Consider the following 19,591-nt stretch of genomic DNA (forward strand, 5'->3'; position numbering starts at 1 on the left):
GTATTTGGATTTTTAGAAAGCACTTGATCATGTATCATGTATTACTGCCTTAAATAAGATAAAATATGTCTGGGGTACTATACTAACGTGGAATGAGAATTAGCTAATTAATAGACAGAGTTGAGATAAGGCATTATCTTTGGGGATTCCCTTTTTTTAAAATTCAAATATATTTTCAGGTGTGAGGACTAGCATTATTTGATAAGATTCTAGATAAATTGGGATATGGGGGCAAATTCATTCACAATATGATTAGTGGTGTGGTGCCATGGGGACTGCAAATGTTTGCAATATGTTCATGATTTGGATGAGGAAAATGCACGTGCTATAGTCTAGTTTGTGGATAACACAAAAATAGGTGGGTAGGCAAGCAGTGGATGAGTCTGCAGATGGATCTAGACAGGTTTGGCAAGTGGGCAAAAACTTGGCAGATGGGACATAATGTGGAAAAATATTTGAAGTGTACATGTGTAGACACCTTATACAGAGGAATAAGATGACCAAACACAACTTGCATCAATAATAAAAATCAAATGTCAGCAATATTATGCAAAATAATAGCATGCATTTAAATCCTGCATGCAATATAAAAATTGCACAAAGGCTATGTGGTTCTAAGGTTCAAATTAACATTTAGTAAAACAAAGCATTCAACTGAACGTTTGATTCTAACAGCTTTCCTCGTGTTCTTAAAGTACATTAATTAGATCACATTTCATTTAGGAACATATTATACATTATTTTTGCATCTTTATCAAAGATGATGTTGCTATTCAGGACACGGTGAAAGAGGTAGTTCAATCACAAGTTTAAAAGTGATAGGTGGTATTAGACTGTTCTTAAAATTAATGGGACACCAGGGCCAGATGAGGTGCATCCAAAGGAAGCAAGGGTGGAGATTATAAAGGACTATAAAGCCATGATTTTCCCATCTGTGTTAGACTTCGGTGGGAGAGGATTGGAGAATTGCAAACATTTAAACCTTTGATTCAAAACCAGGAAAGCCACTCATTGCAGTCTAATTTGCTTAACCTCGGAATGGAAAGCTTTAAGGAACACTAATTCAGGGCAAAGTTTATAGGTGCTTAGATGGATTTGCGTTTTTGAGGATAAATTTCATAAAGGCAAATTGCAATGGAGTAACTTGTGTTCTTTTGGTGAGGTATCAAAGGGTTGAGTGCATGCTGTTAAAGTAGATGTCAGAAAATGTTATGATGCAAGCTGATGCTATTACTGGACAAATAAGCTGTCAGACTAAAATCTGTAGCTAGACAGTTCTTCTCTGGTTTTAGTGAGGTGATCTGTCACTGAAACATAAACATGTAATGTTGCACATTCAGTTTTATCAATAAATAGAAGTTTATTACACAAAAGAAATGAAAATAGAATATACCAAATTACATACTCTTAACACTGTCAAAGATTTGAAGCCTTTGGTTTAAAAAAAAATCCTATTAATCCCAGAGGCATACCTTTACAGAGTTTACATCAGAGAATTCCCTTCATGATCACCTGTAAGTGTGGTTTAAACACCCAACCTTGAGAATCTGATAACTTTTTTCTGCAGTCTTCACATGCCCGATCTTAAACCTCCCAAAAATAATGAAGTTCTGAACAGAACTTCTGTCCTGAAACTTTGGCTAAATCGTATCATGAGATAATCCATTACTTAACAATTCTAAGTAACTCCTTTCTTAGGAACCATTGCTTTATACATCCAGTTTCAATAAAAGTCTGCAGAAATTTGCAAAGTTAAGCTTTAAAAAAGGTCTTTTCCTGTTATCTAAATGAGAAAAAACTCCAAGATCTTCTAAGTTGAAGCCTATTTCCCACCTGTTTACTTTCCGCTCATAAGATTATTCCAATGTCAACAAAAGCCCATTGGTCTCCAGCAATTTTTCTCTCTCAACAGCATTTTAAAAAAATGACCATGGCAACAGAAGTGAGAGTTAATTGGGAAGTTACATCAGATATAAACACAATCTTTATGCCACTAGTAAAATTTTTAAAAGTCAAACTTTTCAATGTTTCTATGTTTTATGTAAATTAAATAAACCTTTCATTACATCACGAGAGGCATTTGAAGTGTTGCACAACAGACCTATGAGCAGAATTAGATCTCATAAGATAAGTGGCAGTAGCTGCATTTAAACACAATTGTTTGGGTGGCGAAACAGTGAAGCACTGTTGTTTTTCAGACTTTGCAAAGGTTTATAGTTGAGTTCTCTGGTGTTGCGACCATTCAATTGCAGTTCAGTTCTGGACAGCATGCTAATGTGAAGGCATCAGGGAAAAGTGCAAAACAGATCCACAAGAATGGTTTGAGGGATGAGCTTCAGTTACATAAATGGATTGGAGCAATTTGGGTCATTCAACTTGAAGAAGAATTGAGATTAGGTTTGATGGGTGTATTCAAACTCCTGAGGAGTTTGGACAGAGTGGACCGGAAGTAATTTCCTTTAGGATCAAACACCAGAGGGAACATACTCGTTAATTGACAAAAGAATTGATGCTAATATGAGAGTAAGATTTGCATGCACCGAGTGATTAGGTACTGTAATGCTCAGCCTGAGTATGCTAGAAGAACAATTGATTGAATCTTTCAAAAGCACAAATTGCATCAATACCTGGGGGAAAAAAATAGAGCTATGAGTAAAAGGTAAGAGTGGCACTGTGAATTATTCTGTCAAGAGGGCAAGGAGGACATGGTATTTGTGACATGATTCTGAATGTGTGAAGAATTATGCTGACAACCAATTTAGGCTTGTCAGTTGGGCTCTCAATGTGGTGTACTTGTTTGGTAGAGGTGCTTCAATGAAGAATATACTAATTGAAAGGCCTATATCAATCAAAGTCCACTTGCCAAGCAGTCAGCACCCTTATGTGTACATGCTGGTTTCCCATTACTTTTGGTATTTCTTACAAAGTGTCTGAATGTAAGATGAAAAGCTGTACCAAAATGTGCCTTTTCTTCAAATCTGGAATTAAAATCCAGTAATTGTGACCATGACAACTATCATCAGCTGTTATAACAAACAACCTGAATAATGCCCTTAAGGGAAGGAAATAAGCCTTTTTTATCTGTCATGGCCAGACGTAATTTCAGATCCACAGCAACATGGTTAACTCTCAACTGCACTCAGTTCTTGATGGGCAATGACCTCTGGCTATGCCAGTGGTACCCACATCCTATGAAGGAGAGAATTAGAAACTTGCATCTAAAATTAACCAGCTACAATTTGAACCCTTATCCCCAAAATTAGCCTGGATCTCTAGACTATTAGTCAAGTATCATTTACCACAATGCTATCATGTCCCCATTCTGGAAATAAAAGATTGTCGTCATTACTCAGACTATATGAATTGTAGCAAAAACCCATCTGGTTCACTAACTCCCTACAGGGTAGGAAATCTGTCATCCTCTGCAGGTGTGGTAGCATCTGTGGAGAGAAAGCAGAGTTAACATTGACTCCTTTGACCTCTCTTCAGAACTGTCATCTGACCAGTGCCTTATGTAGTTTTACCCATGCCTGAGCACTAATCCCTGTGACATTCAGCCAATTGCAGGTTGCCATCCTAAAAATGACTTTTTATCTCAACTCTAGTTAACCAATTCTCAACGCATGCAAATGTACTACCCCCACCTCCAGGGCTTTTCTCTTAAGCAGCGAAATATGCAGTACCTTTTATCAAATGCCATTTGGGAATCCAAATAGATTTCATCTACTGGTTTCCCTTTCCCTTTCTTACTTGTTATCTCAAAAGTATTGTAATATATTTGTCAGATATGATTTCCCCTTCAGGAAGACCTGCTGATGCTGCTTGATTTTATCATGGGTTTCTAAATAATCTGCTAATAAGTGTTTCATAATAGACTAACATTTTACCAACACCAGATGTTAATTCCCACAGTAATCTGTTTTCTGGTTTTGGGAAAAATGTTGGTCTATTATGAAGGGCGTCCTAGCAGAGAATTTAGAAACTCCTTATTTCTCCAGCCTCATTTGCTAAGGGCCCAATGTTCACTGCTGTGTTTGTTTTCCATTTTAGATATTTGAAGAAGCTCTTGCTGTCTGTTTTAGTTTCTTACTAATTTGCATTTTAATTTATTTTCACCCATCTCTTTGGCTTGTAAAATGTAACCAATCCTCTGACGTGCCACTAGTCTTAACCACAGTGTATGTTTTTCCACTTTCAGTTTGATATTTTCTGAACTTTCCTGTTTAACCAGAATTGCTTTGTCGTCTTGATAGAATCCTCCTTCCTTGCGACGGGTTTTCTTTGTCATTGTTCATCATCATTTCTGCTAAACTACTTTCCCGGGCAACACCAACTCTGTGCTTATTCCCATGTGCCTACCCTTACGTTTGATACTGTTGTTTCTGCACCAAGGTTCTCCCACTCAAACTGCTGAATTCTAAGATGTTATGTCACTGTTACCTAATTGATCTTCCACTCAGATCATTTATTAAACTTGTCTTATTATATATCATATCCAAAACAGCCTCATCCTTGGTTGAGTCCACAATATATCGTTATAAGAAATTATCCCAAATGCTCTCTGAATACTTCTTTTTCGGCTATCTTTGCTAATTTTATTTCCCAATCCTATAGGAGGATTAAAGTCACCCATGTTTAATGTACTGCCTTTTTTTTAAGTGGCCTCATTATCTTTTGGTTTATTCTCTCTCCTACAGAACATGGCTAAGGAGGGTTATAGATTACTCTCACCTGTGTTTTCTGCCCCTTATTTTTTACCTCCATCCATATGGATTCTCAAATTTTATGCAATATTAATATGTTTGATAAAATATTAATAATTTCATTTTGGAGAAACAAAGTCATCCTGTGCTTTCAAAAATCCATTAATGTTCAATTCCCAGCTTTGATCTCCTTGTAACCATAACGGCTGGAAAATCATAATCATTAATCATTTTGTGCTATTAATAGTTTTGTTCTGAATGCTCCACACATTTAAGGAAAGAGCTGTTCATTTGACCTTGTTACCTTTGTTTTTCCCCCTTTGTCCCTGCCTGCTGCCTTTTTTGTGCTTGTGTATGTAGAAAAAATATACTGGTGACATACCATTCCTCACAGCAAAGTGAATTTTCTCTGCTATCTTCTGTTTTAGAAGCTTTGAAATCTCTTTTCTTTTGAAGGACACTGTGTTAGCAAAGAGTTACCTTAGTTTAAAGGTCTCCTTTGAAGTTGAAATAACAGTAGCACATTTACCTAATTGGGCTGAGGAGTGGCAGTTGGCATTTAATTTGCATAAATGCGAGGTGTTGCATTTTGGTAAAACAAACCAGGACAGGACTTGAACAGTTAATGGTAGGGTCCTAAGGAATGTGATTAGATTTAGATTTTCTACAGTGTGGAAACAGGCCCTTTGGCCCAACAAGTCCACACCGCCCCTCCGAAGAGAAACCCACCCAAACCCATTCCCCTATCCGATATTTACCCCTGACTAACGCACCTAACACTGTGGGCAATTTTAGCATGGCCAATTCACCTGACCTGCACATCTTTGGATTGTGGGAGGAAACCGGAGCACCCGGAGGAAGCCCACGCAGACACTGGGAGATTGTGCAAACTCCACACAGACAGGCGGGAATCGAACCCAGGACCCTGGCACTGTGAGGCAGCAGTGCTAAGCACTGAGCCACCGTGTCGCCCATCTATTGAACAGAGATCTCAGGGTTGAGGTACATTGTTCCTTAAAAGCTGTGTCACAGGTACATAGAGTGGTGAAGATGGTGTTTGGCACATTTGCCTTCATTGGTCAGAGCATTGAGTAAAGAGGTTTGGAACATGTTGCAGCTGTGCAGCATTAGTGAGGCCACTTTTGGAGTACGGCATACAGTTCTGGTTGCCCTGCTATAGAAAGGATGCTATTAAATTGGAAGTGGTACAGAAAAGATTTACAAAGATATTAGTAGGACTGGAGGATTTGAGTTATAAAAATAAGCTGGGACTTTTTTTCCCTGGGGTGTAGGAGGTTTTGAGAAATTTACAAAAGACCTCAAAGGTAACATTTGCACTCTGGAATTGCCTTAGAGCTGACAAAGGGAGATAATCAGCTTTACCTACTCTGAAGCCAAGTTGTGCCTTCAGGTATATTTTATTGGCTAGCCAATAAGTCTTACTAGAATAACTCTGGCAAATGCCTTGCTGAGGAGTGAATTGTCCTCTGTAGTAGTAATGCCTTCAATCAGATTTTCATGTTGCTAAAGAATCATTGAATCCTTTTTTGAACACTAAAGACCAATATCAAGTTCATATGATACTTGCAAAAGATCATCAAGCGGATGCAGAGAAAGAACTGTCTCATAAGTGTCTTTTGGAGTGACCCTCTATCCAATGGCTGATATAAATCTTTGGTTTTTTTTTCATTTGCATGTTGCAGATGCCGTAGCTTAAAGTGGTCATTGAATCTAGGCTTTTCTCAGCTAAGTCTAAGGTTTTGTCTTTTACAGTTTACTTATTACTTTCTGCCTTCCAATATTTTAACTCTCAACTGATGGGATGATAGAAAATGTATCCTATTTAACACGTGAAAATCCAGACTTGTTGTATATTAATATGACACATTGGATTAACATTTGTCAAGGAATCTTTCAAATTGAATACCATTTTTGCTGTTGCTAAATAAATTAGCAATGTACATTGGATTAAGCACATTTGTTTCTCAAGTCTCTTTGTGAAACTTGGGAATTAATATATTACATTAGCATCCTTGTCATGACTTTCAGAGCTTTATGCAGAAATGGTGATGTAATCATTGCCAGAATATACGTGTTATATACATAGAACCACTTTTAATACTTTGCTTAATTCCCAAGTATCACAAAGAGACTCAAGAAACAAATGTGCCCTCCACCCTCCTCTCTGACCGATCACATCCATCCCCACCCCCATTCACCTATTGTACTCTATGCTACTTTCTCCCCACCCCCACCCCCTTCTCATTTATCTCTCCACTCTGCAGGCACCCTGCCTCTATTCCCGATGAAGGGCTTTTGTCCGAAACATCGATTTTCCTGCTCCTCGGATGCTGCCTGACTTGCTGTGCTTTTCCAGCACCACTCTAATCTAGACTCTGGTTTCCAGCATCTGCAGTCCTTATTTTTACCTAGTTGATTCTTACCTTTAGTCTGTTTACTGCATTATTAAATGCCTTCTGAAAATCCAAATATTACATCCATTTCTTTGCCTTAACTATTGTGCTTGTTATCATCAGAATTGTAGCAAATTAGTCAAGATGATATCACCTTCATGAAGCTATCCTGATCCATGGGAACATGGGATCATGGTGGGCGAAGGCCATTCAGCCCTCAAGCCTGCTCCATCATTTAGTATGATCGTGGCTAATCATCCAGTTGTTCCCATTTTCAGAAAATTCTACAGACTCTCTGGGTGTAGATACTTCTTATTATGTATTTCTAAATGCTCTGCTTTTACATCCTTTGTAATAGACTCGGGAACATTTTTTCAAAGACAGACATTAAGCAAACTGGCCTATAGTTAGGTGCTACATTGACAGTTTTCCAACCCCCGGGTCTTTTCAAAAATCTAATGATTCTTTGAAGATTAGTACTGCTGCATGCATTACCTCTGCAGCTGTTTCTTTTAATATCCTAGGATGCATCCCTGGCTTCAGGACACTTTTGTTTTAGTCTTTAGTTCCATTATTTCCCTGACAAGTTTTCTTCAGTGATTATTTTTGTATTTAATTCCTTACCTCCTTTTGCCCCTGCTTTAGTAACTTTGAAATGCTATTAGTCACTTCTGCAAAGTCTGATGCAAAGTACCATTCAACTTCTCTGCTATTTCCTGGTTTCCCATTACGTTACTTCACCCTCATTCTCTAATGGGCCTATATTCACTTTGGCTTCTCTTTTATATAAAATTAAACTCTCGCTGTCCACATTGATATTACTTGCAAGTTTATTTTCTCCCTTTTGTTTGTCTTTTGATTTTGAAAACTTTCCCAATCCTCTGGTTTACTAATCTTTGCCACAGTGTCTCCTTTTTTTTCCTTTCATTCTGATCTTATCCTTAACTTTTTTGATAACCATTCTTGTTAACCTTTCAAGAATCCTTCATCACTAAAATGGATCCTTGTTGTGAGCCTCAACTGAGATGTTATGGACCTCAGGAGGAAGCTAACATGGATCATCCATTCACCACTCCTGGCTGAAGACTGATGCAAGTACTTCAGCTAATCTTTTGAGGCATGCCAGTTTATGGCAAAGTTGGCAGTATGATGTTTCTCCATTAAATTGTTTCCATGCTGTTCCTACAAATGTGATTTAATGTGCTTTTATCTGTATAGTATAGTTTGATGCCATTCTCAGTTTTGTGGTATTTTTACTGTTTAACAATTGTAATAGTTTAGTTTAAGAAATATAATAGTGGGGAAACTGGAGTATGAGGGAAAAAAATCAGTAAGAAATAGAAAAACAGTAAAAGTTTCTGCAAATATATGAAAATAAAATGAGTAGCAATTGAGAGTATTGGGCTCTTGTCCTCCAAGGCTAGGGAAATGAGTCTGAAACAGTAGAGGCTTTGAATGAGTATTTTGTATGTGTTTGCTGTGAAAGGCATTTAAAAAGCATTCCAAGGATAGTAGAACTTCAAGGCAAAAGTGAGAAAGGAGCTCAAAATAATTGTCATTTTATTTCCTCTGCCAGTAACTATGAAAGGAACTAAAGGCTGACCAGTTCTCTCAATTGGATGACCTGCATCTTAAAATCTTAAAAGTAATACCTACAGACATGGTTGATGCTTTGGTTGTGATCTTCCAAAATTCTCTGGATTTTGCAAAAGTCTCAGCAGATTGGAAAACATATAACACTTCTGTATAAATATGACAAAGCATAAATCTTTCAACCCATCACTTAAATAAAAATTCATTTGATAATGAGGCAGGAACAAGATTTAGAAAATCACAAAACAGCATGATTTTGTGACCAGGAAATTATGTTGGACAAGTTTGTGTTCTTTGAAGATATGGAAGCAGCACGGATAAAGTGGGGTCAGTTTGTAGTGTATTTTGATTTCCAAAAACATTTGGTAAGGTGCCAGATAAGTTTCCTAATTCTCAGTTCACACTGCTCCCTCATTGTGCCAGAAACCCAGGTTCAATTCCAGCTTTGAGTGACTGTATCTGTATGGAATTTTCATATTCTCTCCATGTCTGTGTGAGTTTCCACCAGGTGCTCTGGTTTCATCCCACAGTCAAAGATATGCAGGTTAGGTGGATTGGCCATTGCAAATGATAAGATTGGGAGATAGGGTGGGGGACTGGGTGGGATGCTCCTCTGAGGTTGGTGCAGACTTGATAAGCTGAATAGCCTCTTTCTGTACTGTAGGGATTCTTTAATTAAACTAAGACCTTGCGGTACTGTAGTGATTGCTATGTAGGCCTGACTAAAAGAAAGCAGAGAGCCAGACTAAATGGCTCACTTGTCAGTGTGGCAACCTGTATCTTGTGGAGTATCACACTGATTAGTGGCTGGACCTGTGGTATTTGCAATCTCTATTCATGTTTTGGATGAAAGAACCAATTATTCACTACCCAAATTTACTGGCAGTGCCAAAGGAGGTAGGAGAGAACAAGATTTGAAGAGGATACAAAGTTTGCAAAGGGAGGTAATTAGAGTCAAAATACACAATTTTAAAATATCTGAAATAAAGTTTGATCTGTCCATTTGTAAACTCAATTTCAAGATTACCACTTTGTTTTAGCAACATTAGTTGGGAATCGCATCAATTCAAAATTGAGAGTCTAGAGTTTTGAAATTGTGAAACAGTGTGATTTAGTTTAACGTGGCACATAAACACTTTTAAACAAGTTCACATGTAAAAGGGTTGGATGCTGTGACTGTTGCAACTATTTTTCCTCAAAATACAAATAGACCCTTCGTGATTGTGCTTGATTAGTTTGCAGTACCAATCAGCTCAGAAAATTATTTCTATTACCAACTAGCCAGTTATAAAACTGAATTGTGATGTTTGTAGCTGTTAACAGTTGGTTCTTCATAGTCTATTATGTAAAGGTCACCAATAGAAATTATTTGCTTGACTTCACCAATTGTCTAATTTTGTAAGAACACACTGTTCTGCTCAGCTATCTTAATTTCTAAATGGCAGTTGGCCCAATTTTTGATGCCAGCATATGCTGAGCTTTATTTTCTTGAAGTTGCTGTTGAAATGTCATTCATGTGTTTGAATTTTTAATATGAAAGAATTAAAATAGTTTGATTTCACTGATTCTTATTGCAGACAGTTTTATGGTCACCAACTTGTATCACTTTGCATAGTATTTGAAATATTAATTCTCGCTAATAAACTGGATTTATTTCATGTGAATCTGCTTAGGGTTAGAATATTTCTAATCAAATGAGATGTGTATGAAGCAGCATGTCAAAGTAGACATGCTGTAGACAAAGTGCTTCATTAAACATTTAAGTCTACCATTATCCAGAGACTTCAACTATCATACCTTCCGTTTTACAAAATTGTTTTTAACTTGAAATATCAATAGTTTGTGTCGAGTAGTGCATCAGATTTGAGAATTTTGTAGAGTGGCAGGAGTAAGACTGACCACTGAGTTTGTGACAGATCTTAAGTTGCATGGAATCACATAAGACTGCCTCATGCAATGCGCTAATGTATTTTTAAGCTTATTGAAAAGTGAATCTCAATACAAGGTTAACGTTTGTTACTTACCACAATTTTTTATTGTCCATCCTTAAATGTTCAGAGGTTGTTTAAGAAGCAACCGCATTGCTAAGAGTCTGTGGGCCAGACCAGACAAGGATGGAAAAGTTCCTTTCCTAAAGGACATTAGTCTACCAAATGGTTTTTTATAACAATTGACAGTGGTTGGTCACCATTTGGCAGTCTCTTTATGACACCAATTGCGACTGTGTTGAATTTGACCTATGTCTCTAGAATGTTTGTTAGGGTTCTGTATTACTTACGGGTGGTACAGCAGTTAGCTTTGCTGCTTCGCAGTGCCAGAGACCCAGGTTCAATTCCTGCCTCAGGCAACTATTTGTGTGGAGTCTGCACATTCTCCCTGTGTCTGTGTGGGTTTCCTCCCACAATCCAAAAGTGTGCAGGTTAGGTGAATTGACCATGCTAAATTGCCCGTAGTGTTAGGGGAATGGGTCTGGGTGGGCCGCTCTTCGGGTCTGTGTGGATTTGTTGGGCCAAAGGGTCTGTTTCCACACCAAGTAATCTAATCTAATCTTATCCAATTATATTGCCACTAGGCCATCACCTCCCTATAATGACCTTGAATTTCCTGGATTATTAGAGTCTAAGAGTTGTATAGCATGTAAATAGATCTTTCGGTCCAGTTTGTCTATGCTTACCAGATATCCTAAATTAATCTAGTCCCATTTAATTTAACCCATATTCCTCTCAACCCTTCCTATTCGTATACCCATCCAGATAACTTTTAAATGCTGCAATTGTACCAGCTTCCACCACTTCCCTTTGGCAGCTCATTCCATGCACATACCACCTCGGTATGAAAGAGTTGCCCCGTAGGTCCCTTTTTAAGTCTTTCCCCTCTCACCATAAACTTATGCTGTCTGGTTTTGGACTCCCCTACCCTGGGGAAAAGATCTTAGCTATTCATCTTATCCATCCCTTAATGATTTTATAAACCTCTATGGTCACCCCTCAGCCTCTGATCCCCAGCCTCCCCCATCACTCAAACCTCCAACCTTGGCAGCATCCTTGTAAATCTTTTTCTGAACCCTTTCAAGTTTCACAACATGCTTCCAATAGCAGGGAGAACAGAATTGAATGCAATATTCCAAAAGTTGCCTGACCAATGTCCTGTTCAGCTGCGACATGATCTCCCAACTCCTACACTCAATTCACTGACCAATAAAGGTAAGTGTACCAAATGCCACCTTCACTAGCCTGTCTATCTTCTACTCCACTTTCAAGGAACTATGAGCCTGTACTCCAAAGTGTCTCTGTTCAGCAATCTTTTTAGTGCAGGAGCACTTGGATGCTATAAAGATGGAGTTCCAGCGTTTTGACCACCAACCCTGAGGGAATAATATAGTTTCAAGTCGGGTGATAGTGTGATTTAGATGGGTGATTGCTTATGATGTATTTGGCCAGATGAGAGTTCACAAGTTTAGAAGGTGCTATTGGAGGAACCTTAATAGTTGCTGCGGTGCGTGTGGCAACCACTGTGCGTTGGTGATGGAGGGAGTGAATGTTAAAGATGGTGGCAGGAGTGCCCATCAATCAGAATGCTATATTTTTACAATTCTTGGAACTGCACCGATCCAGGCAAATGGAGAATATTCCACCAAACCCCTGATTTCTAGATAATTGATATGTTTTAGGGAGTCGAGAGATGAGTACTCCATGACAGAATTCCCAGCCTCTGGCCTATCTTGTGACCACCGTACTGTTGTTTCAGTTCAGTCTGTGGTCAATGATAATCCCCAGGATGTTTAGTGTGAGACTTCATCTATTCATTGAATGTCAAGAGGAGATTTAGATTCTGTCATCGTCATTGAGATGCAGAGCACGGAAACAGACCCTTTGGTCCAACTCATCCATGCTGACCAGTTATTCTAACCTAACCTAAGTTACATTTGACAGGACTTGGCCCATATCCCTCTAAACCCTTCCTATTCATGTACCCATCCAGATACCTTTTTAAATATTGTCACTGAACCAGCCTCCACCACTTCCTGTGGCAGGTCATTCCATACATCCAGAAGTTGTGGCACAGATATTAATTGAGTTTACAAGTCCAGTATGGGATGTTGCCCTGGTCTTGCCGCATGTGGGCACGCTTGGCCTCAATATCTGAGGAGTTGTAGCTTGGTCCTGAGCATTGTATAATCGACAACCACTTCTAATGAATGTCTGGTGGCATTACTGTTATAAGTAGTTAGTAGTTATAACATGTACCTTATTCCATTTTGGACATATCTTGTTTCTTACCTCTGTTTTGAAATGTTTGGGTATTTGAATTTTTTTGCCATTTTTTTTTGTCCCCTTGGCTTCATGCAAAGATGATTATTTGCTGAATGAGGAGAATGGTGAAACAAGTTGTTTGGTAATTAAATTCGGGGCATAGTTCAAGGGGTGGAAGTGAAAACAAAATTGGATCATTTGTGTGTAGAAAGATGCAAAAGAAATGGTAGATGCTGGAGAACAAAGACTGCTGATTAAAATCCTTAGCCACAAGGTGCAAGTACTATGCCACAATCATCCTGGTTTTGTCTTTCATCCCAGAAGTGATAAAACAAATTGTAATGTTTGGTTGTGCTCGATAAAATATTGCAGAATAATTTTAGATGAGGAATGTGTATTTGACTGATTTGAATTCACAAAAGTTTTGATCTTGTTGGCATTGTTTTCATTAATGATATCTTTATGAAGAAGGAACAAAACAGACTTTATTTTGTACTATTGGAGATTCTGAACCTGTTGAGCTGATATGGTACATCACTTACCCAACAGCCCTTGGTAAAATGAACAAAACGTCAAATCAAAATAGGACTTAAGTTTGGATTAGGGGTACGTGTGATTTTTATGTCTTATACACATGCATATATGTATAGGAAATCTTTAAAGCCCAGTGCTGGTGAGCAGCTTCAAAAGGATTATTTTCTAACTAACATTATAATTTTGGGAATGAGTAACTGGATTAAAAAAAAAAATCAACTTAAGACAGAAGTAACCCTTCTCACGACTTGGGCAAACATGGTAAGTTAATATATGATGTATGCAAAGTGTTAAAAACAGAGATCAGTGTAACCTTTTGGAGGCTAATGTGCTTTTTTGTATGTAATTTTTAAAGTACTTGAATCAACTTTAATCATGTTTGCCTATGCTCTCTTTAAACTCGTGTATCTGCAGGTCAATCTTTACTTGTCAGAGCCAAAACTGAATTTTACAACACATTTAAGTAAATGGAAACAGTGTTCATGGGCTGGTTTAAGGTGACAAGTTAATTTTGTGCAGTATTAAACCTGAGGATTTCAGTCACTTACTGATAAAACAAATGCATGTGTTTGATTGTGTAAAGAATGTTTAAACTAAACATACAACATTCAGCACATGCGCTCTGTATGAATCAGCTGATTCCTACCTTTTACCTTTGCTTCTGATTCAAAGCAAACAACTCCAGCAAAATGAAATCTTTCCTCAGTATCTCATTGTCAATGGTCTTGAATCTCAATGACCTCCCCTTTTCCTATATCCTCCTACAGCCCTGTCAGATCTCTGCACTTGTGCCATACAAATTCCAGGCAATGACCATTTCCTACAAGAGAAAATCTAACGATCCTGCATTTATATTCAATGACCTGACCACAACTGAACTGGACTAGATGTATAAATGCAGTGACAACAAGAGCAATTCAGAGGCTAGGAATCCTGGAGTAAATAATGATTTGGAGGCACTTCCTGACTTACCCAAAGCCTGTCCACCATCTGCAAGGCATTAGTCAGGATTGTGATGGAATACTACCCATTTGCCTGAAGTGCAGCTCAATCAATGCTCCAGCTTGTTATCATCCAGAACAAAGCAACCTGCTTGATTAGCTTGCATCCACAAACATCCATTCCTTCCATATGTTCAGTAGCAGCAATATGTACCAAATACAAGATGCACAGTGGGAATTCCCCAAGGGAAGCTATGACAACTTCCATGTAGACGGCCAAGGGCATGGAAGAATGGAACACCATAAAGCTCCCTTTCAAGCCACACTAAATCCTGACTTGGAAATATATTGCTGTTCCTTCCATGGCATTGGGACAAAATTTTGGTACTCTCTCCCTAACAGTGCTGGGCATCTTTCTACCACAAATGGACTACAGTGGTCCAAAATGACAGCCCTTTACCTTGAGGGCAACTAGAGATGGTCAATAACCCCAGTCAGCAACACCCACATCCCAAGAGTGAATTAAAAAAAAACCCTTCACTGATTTCTCCTCCCTTTAAAGACATTCCATAAAGCTACCTTGTTAACTAAGTTATTTGTTGCCCTTCCTAATGTTCTTTCTGATTTGATGTCAAAATGTGTCTGATTATGTTATGAGATTAAAGGTGATAAATAAGACCAGTCATTAGTATCTTGTAACACACACTTTATTTATACCTTATAAATAGTTCCAAGTTTTATCATTTTCTTTTCAGAATTCATCTATCCCTCAACCAACAATCCAGTTCCAAGGACTTCAGGGGGTAAGGAAGATCTAATTTTATATTAAACAATTAAATTCTAATTTTTAAAATGCTAAGTAATCTTTTGAGATGATTTGTATGACTATTTGGGCATTTCTGGTAGTTTATCGTATTCGCTGATACTTGTTTTCTTTCTCTTTGTTCATACACTGTTTTAATAAATTCATTTGAGTGACAGTGCCTTCAGATATTGCAGGCAAACTATTTTTAGCCTGTAGTTTCCTTTTGATAATAGAGTAGGGCAGCTTTGCTATTGGGTAAAAACAATGACTGCAGATGCTGGAAACCAGATTCTGGATCAGTGGTGCTGGAAGAGCCAGCTTTGCTATTGTCTAATTATGGTCCAGTAAGTTTTAGGAAAACCCTGTAAAAGCTGTGACTTTTAGCTGTAGAAAGAAAAGATTGATCTGCAACTGAAGAAGGTAAAAACGTAGTTATTACAAATTCTCTGACTCTGCCACTACCAGCTCTGCATGGACTACAAAGTCAGGGCCAGACATGTAAAAACACTCATCCAGGTAAGTTCCCTGATGACTCATTGTGAGAATGTAAATTGACATTCGACCAGAACGAAGGTGAAGAACCACAGGTGAACAATTCAATGTAATCCTTTGTTTCACTTGATTTTGCTTTGCTGACTAGTTTTTTTTTTAAATTCTACCCTTATTTCCTATTTGAAGCAGTGAATAATCAGTTCAATTTTCAGGAATTTTGGGGATTATCCTATACTTGTATCTAAAATAGTTTAAAATAAAACAAAGAACTGAGGATGTTGGAAATCTGAAACAAAAACACAAATTGCTTGCAAAAATCAGCAGGTCTGGCAGCATTAATTATCTCCATCAGTTCTAATCAAGAGGCATTGGACTCAATATCAACTCTGCTTTCTTCCCATAAATGCTGCCAGTTTTGCCAGCATTTTGTTTTTGTGCTTACGGTAGTTTAGTTCCAGTATAAGTCTAATTTAGATTTAATGCACTGAACTCACTGTTTACTAGATGGTGTGCTTTAAAATAAAAAGTTGTCCTGGTTATTTTTATCTTGTCACTACTTTACTTCCTGTTTAATAGGTTGCATTCATGAAGGCTGGAGTATTAACCCAGTGTCTATTATTTATGCCTTCATACTTTTAGCAAGATACAGCCGAGGAGACCATCATACTTAAGCTTCATGCTATCTTCACCTGGCAATTACATACCACCTCCATGTCAAGTAGGGGTCATTGGTTAAAAATCTTTTAGTCATTGTAGACTAAGTAATATCTTTTTTGCTAGTAAGTCCGCAACTATTTTCCATTGTGATACAACTTGATTATGGGAGTCAAGTATTTAATCAGTAAATAATATCTCTTATGGACACTTACTATTCATTAAACTATTAGGATGTACTAGCACATTACTATTTCCAAGTTAATCATCAGTTGTTACAGCTCATGAATTTAAATTTCCAACTTGGATGTGTTTTGAATGATGCCTTTTCCTCTGTTCTCTCCTTGTTCCTAGTATGACTTCTTCATACCATGTTAATTTCTCTCCATGAGCAGATCAAAATGCTTTTACTGTTTTGGGAACATAGAGATTAAATAAACTTGGGAAGCTATCTGTTCCCTCTAGTGCTACTCTGGTTAAACACAGATAATTTGAAGATTAAACAGGTTGGAGCTTTTACTCTTTGGAATTCAGAATGAGAGATGATTTCCTTGAAACATATAGGATTCTTAAGGGGCTTGACAGTATAAATGCTTAGAGGATATTGCCCCTCATGGAAGAATCTGGGACCAGTGGACTTAGTCTCAGAATTAAGAGTTGCAAATTTTAAGACTGAAATGAGGAGGAATTCATGCTGAGGGTTGAATGTCTTTGGAACTCCTTGCCCCACAGAACTGTGGGGTGGAGACCTTGTGTATATTTAAGGCTGAGAGAGATTATTGATCAGTAGGGAAATCCAGCATGAAGGCGAAGGGCAGAATGGGTGGCACAGTGGTTAGCCTCTCAGCGCCTGAGACCCGGGTTCAATTTCCACCTCCAGCGACTGACTGTGTGGAGTTTGCACATTCTCCCCGTGTCTGCGTGGGTTTTCTCCCACAGTCCAAATATGTGCAGGTCAGGTGAATTGGCCATGCTAAATTGCCCGTAGTGTTAGGTGAAGGGGTCTGGGTGGGTTGCGCTTCAGCGGGTCGGTGTGGACTTTTTGGGCCGAAGGGCCTGTTCCCAGACTGTAAGTAATCTTAAAAAAAAAAGGTGGGTGTGAGGACTATCAGATTATCATGATCCTATTGAATTTGAGGCCAAATAGCCTATTCCTGTTCCTATTTCTTACGGGCTGGCAGTGACTATTATTTTGACTTCAAATGCAATTTGTTTTGATTTGTATCCGAATTAAAAAATTAACATATGCCTGAACAGTCTGTGTTGTAGTTAATTATAGAAGAATGTACTACTCACATTGGATAATACCTTTTTAAAAATGATAAAACATTGGATGTATTTTAAACTTGAACTGTCAATCCAGAGCAACGCAAAACACACAACTTTGATTTTTAACTGTGTTTACGTTGTTGGTTTGTTCACTGTTGTTATCTAGTGATTAATGACAATTGCTGTTTTGCTGGGGGAAAACGTTTGGCTAAGCCCCTAGGATAACTCTTTCTTTTATATCCACTTGAACAATGAGAGAGACCTAAATTAACATTTCATCTGATAGTTTGTGCTTCAGATTTCCCCTGCGCATAACCTTGACATTTTGCTCAAATCCTGAATTTTGGGATTAAGTGTGGTGCTACTGGGGTGAGCTAATAGTTGTAAATATCTTCAACCTCTTTTGCAATTCAGTTCTAATAAAGTGGATGGCAGAATTACAAATTGGCAATGATTATGTCTTGGTTTAACCTTATTCTGGTTTAAGAGAATGCTTGTTGTGATTGACTCTTTACCCTGCTTGTAACCATCTGTGGAATTTGCATTGTTATTCTTAGCCTTCTGTATCTGTGCCCTGAGTTTGTTAATTCTTGTTAGGCTTCTCATGGAAATATGATTTTCATGGAAATATTAATTTGGTTTCGAGGAGGTTAGGCAGCAAAAGCTGATGCTTGTTGTAGAATCTAATTTAATCTGACAAGAATTGAGCTATACTTTAATTGTTTTTGAATTTTATAGAGTTTTGTTTTCACTTATAATATTGCTGCATTCCTTTTTTAAAAACTTCCATTTCATCTGTACAAATGTGGAAGTCATATGGCAAACGATAAATGATCAAGAAACAATTCATTTTGGTGCAGAGGCCATAGCGTCAGATGTACAGCACGGAAACTGATCCTTCTGTCCAATTTGTCCATGCTGACCAGGTATCCTAACAGAATCTAGTCCAGTTTGCCAGCACTTGGCTCATATCATTCCTATTCATATACCCATCCAGATGCCTTTTAAATATTGTATTTGTACCAGCCTTCATCACTTCCTCTGGCATAAATGCACCACCCTCCATGTGAAAAAGTTGCTCATTAGGTTCCTTTTAAATCTTTCCCCTTTCACCTTCAACCTATGCCTTCTTGAAATATTACAATTTACAATGGCTTGTTAGAAAATTACATAATTTGATTTTGGCATAATGTTATTGCTGAAATCAAAACCAAAGTTTTATTATCAAACTTTGTGCACTGTGAATATGTAGTTTTGGTAGTGTTCACACATTGATGATTTCTTTACATTTTAATTCTGTAAATTAGCTTTTTAAATCATGAGTAATTCCAGTAGCACCAAAAACACATCTCCCCTCCAAAGCACTGCCCCACAGCACAGATGTTCTGAACACAAGAGTTCAAACAAAATTTAAAACCAAGGCTAATTTTTAAATGTCCCAAATTATCTTTCGAGGCTTTCGAGACAAGTCAAATGTCTTGTGACTCATGAGCTTTCTGGGAGCGTTGCTGACTTGACTGCAAAGGTATAGGAGTAGTTCCTTACAAAAAGAAAATGACATGGGCAGTGCCTTAATGTGGCTAGAAGATATGTGCAAGAAATTTGACAGATATATTCTGGTTAATTGTGATTGCATTTTACTACTTGCAAAAATTCCCACCAAAATCTCTACAATCATTTGCAGCCCTGTCATCAGATGAGGACTGGTGGCACAGGGTCCACTGGGAGTTGTAGTTAACAATGTTCAACTTCCACTGGGAGAAATGCATATAGTATTCTATAAGCCTTGATGTGCAGTGTGTTGCAGCTCAGGGGCAGAATGCAAATCTACCATTGCTGGAAGTGGCCTGGAGCTAGTTCATCCCTGGTCTATGTACTCCGTGATTATCTGATATGTTTTCTGTCAACATAAGGTATTTTTTAGTCTTGTTTG

General features: G+C 38.0%; 1 protein-coding gene across 2 annotated transcripts in view; it reads left to right on the plus strand.

The window, feature by feature from the left end:
* The window catches only part of ell2 (elongation factor for RNA polymerase II 2), a 112,290-nt gene that overhangs the window by 11,528 nt on the left and 81,171 nt on the right, over window positions 1-19,591 (plus strand). For both annotated transcript variants that reach the window (XM_043709652.2, XM_087999052.1), the window contains exon 2: window positions 15,194-15,241. In XM_043709652.2, coding sequence (XP_043565587.1) covers window positions 15,194-15,241 — 48 coding nt within the window. The remainder of the gene's footprint in view (window positions 1-15,193; window positions 15,242-19,591) is intronic.

Source organism: Chiloscyllium plagiosum, unplaced genomic scaffold (genome assembly GCF_037043375.1).
Source record: "Chiloscyllium plagiosum isolate Xiang-an unplaced genomic scaffold, Cpla_swu_hap1 HiC_scaffold_2, whole genome shotgun sequence".
NCBI classification, from domain to species: domain Eukaryota; kingdom Metazoa; phylum Chordata; class Chondrichthyes; order Orectolobiformes; family Hemiscylliidae; genus Chiloscyllium; species Chiloscyllium plagiosum.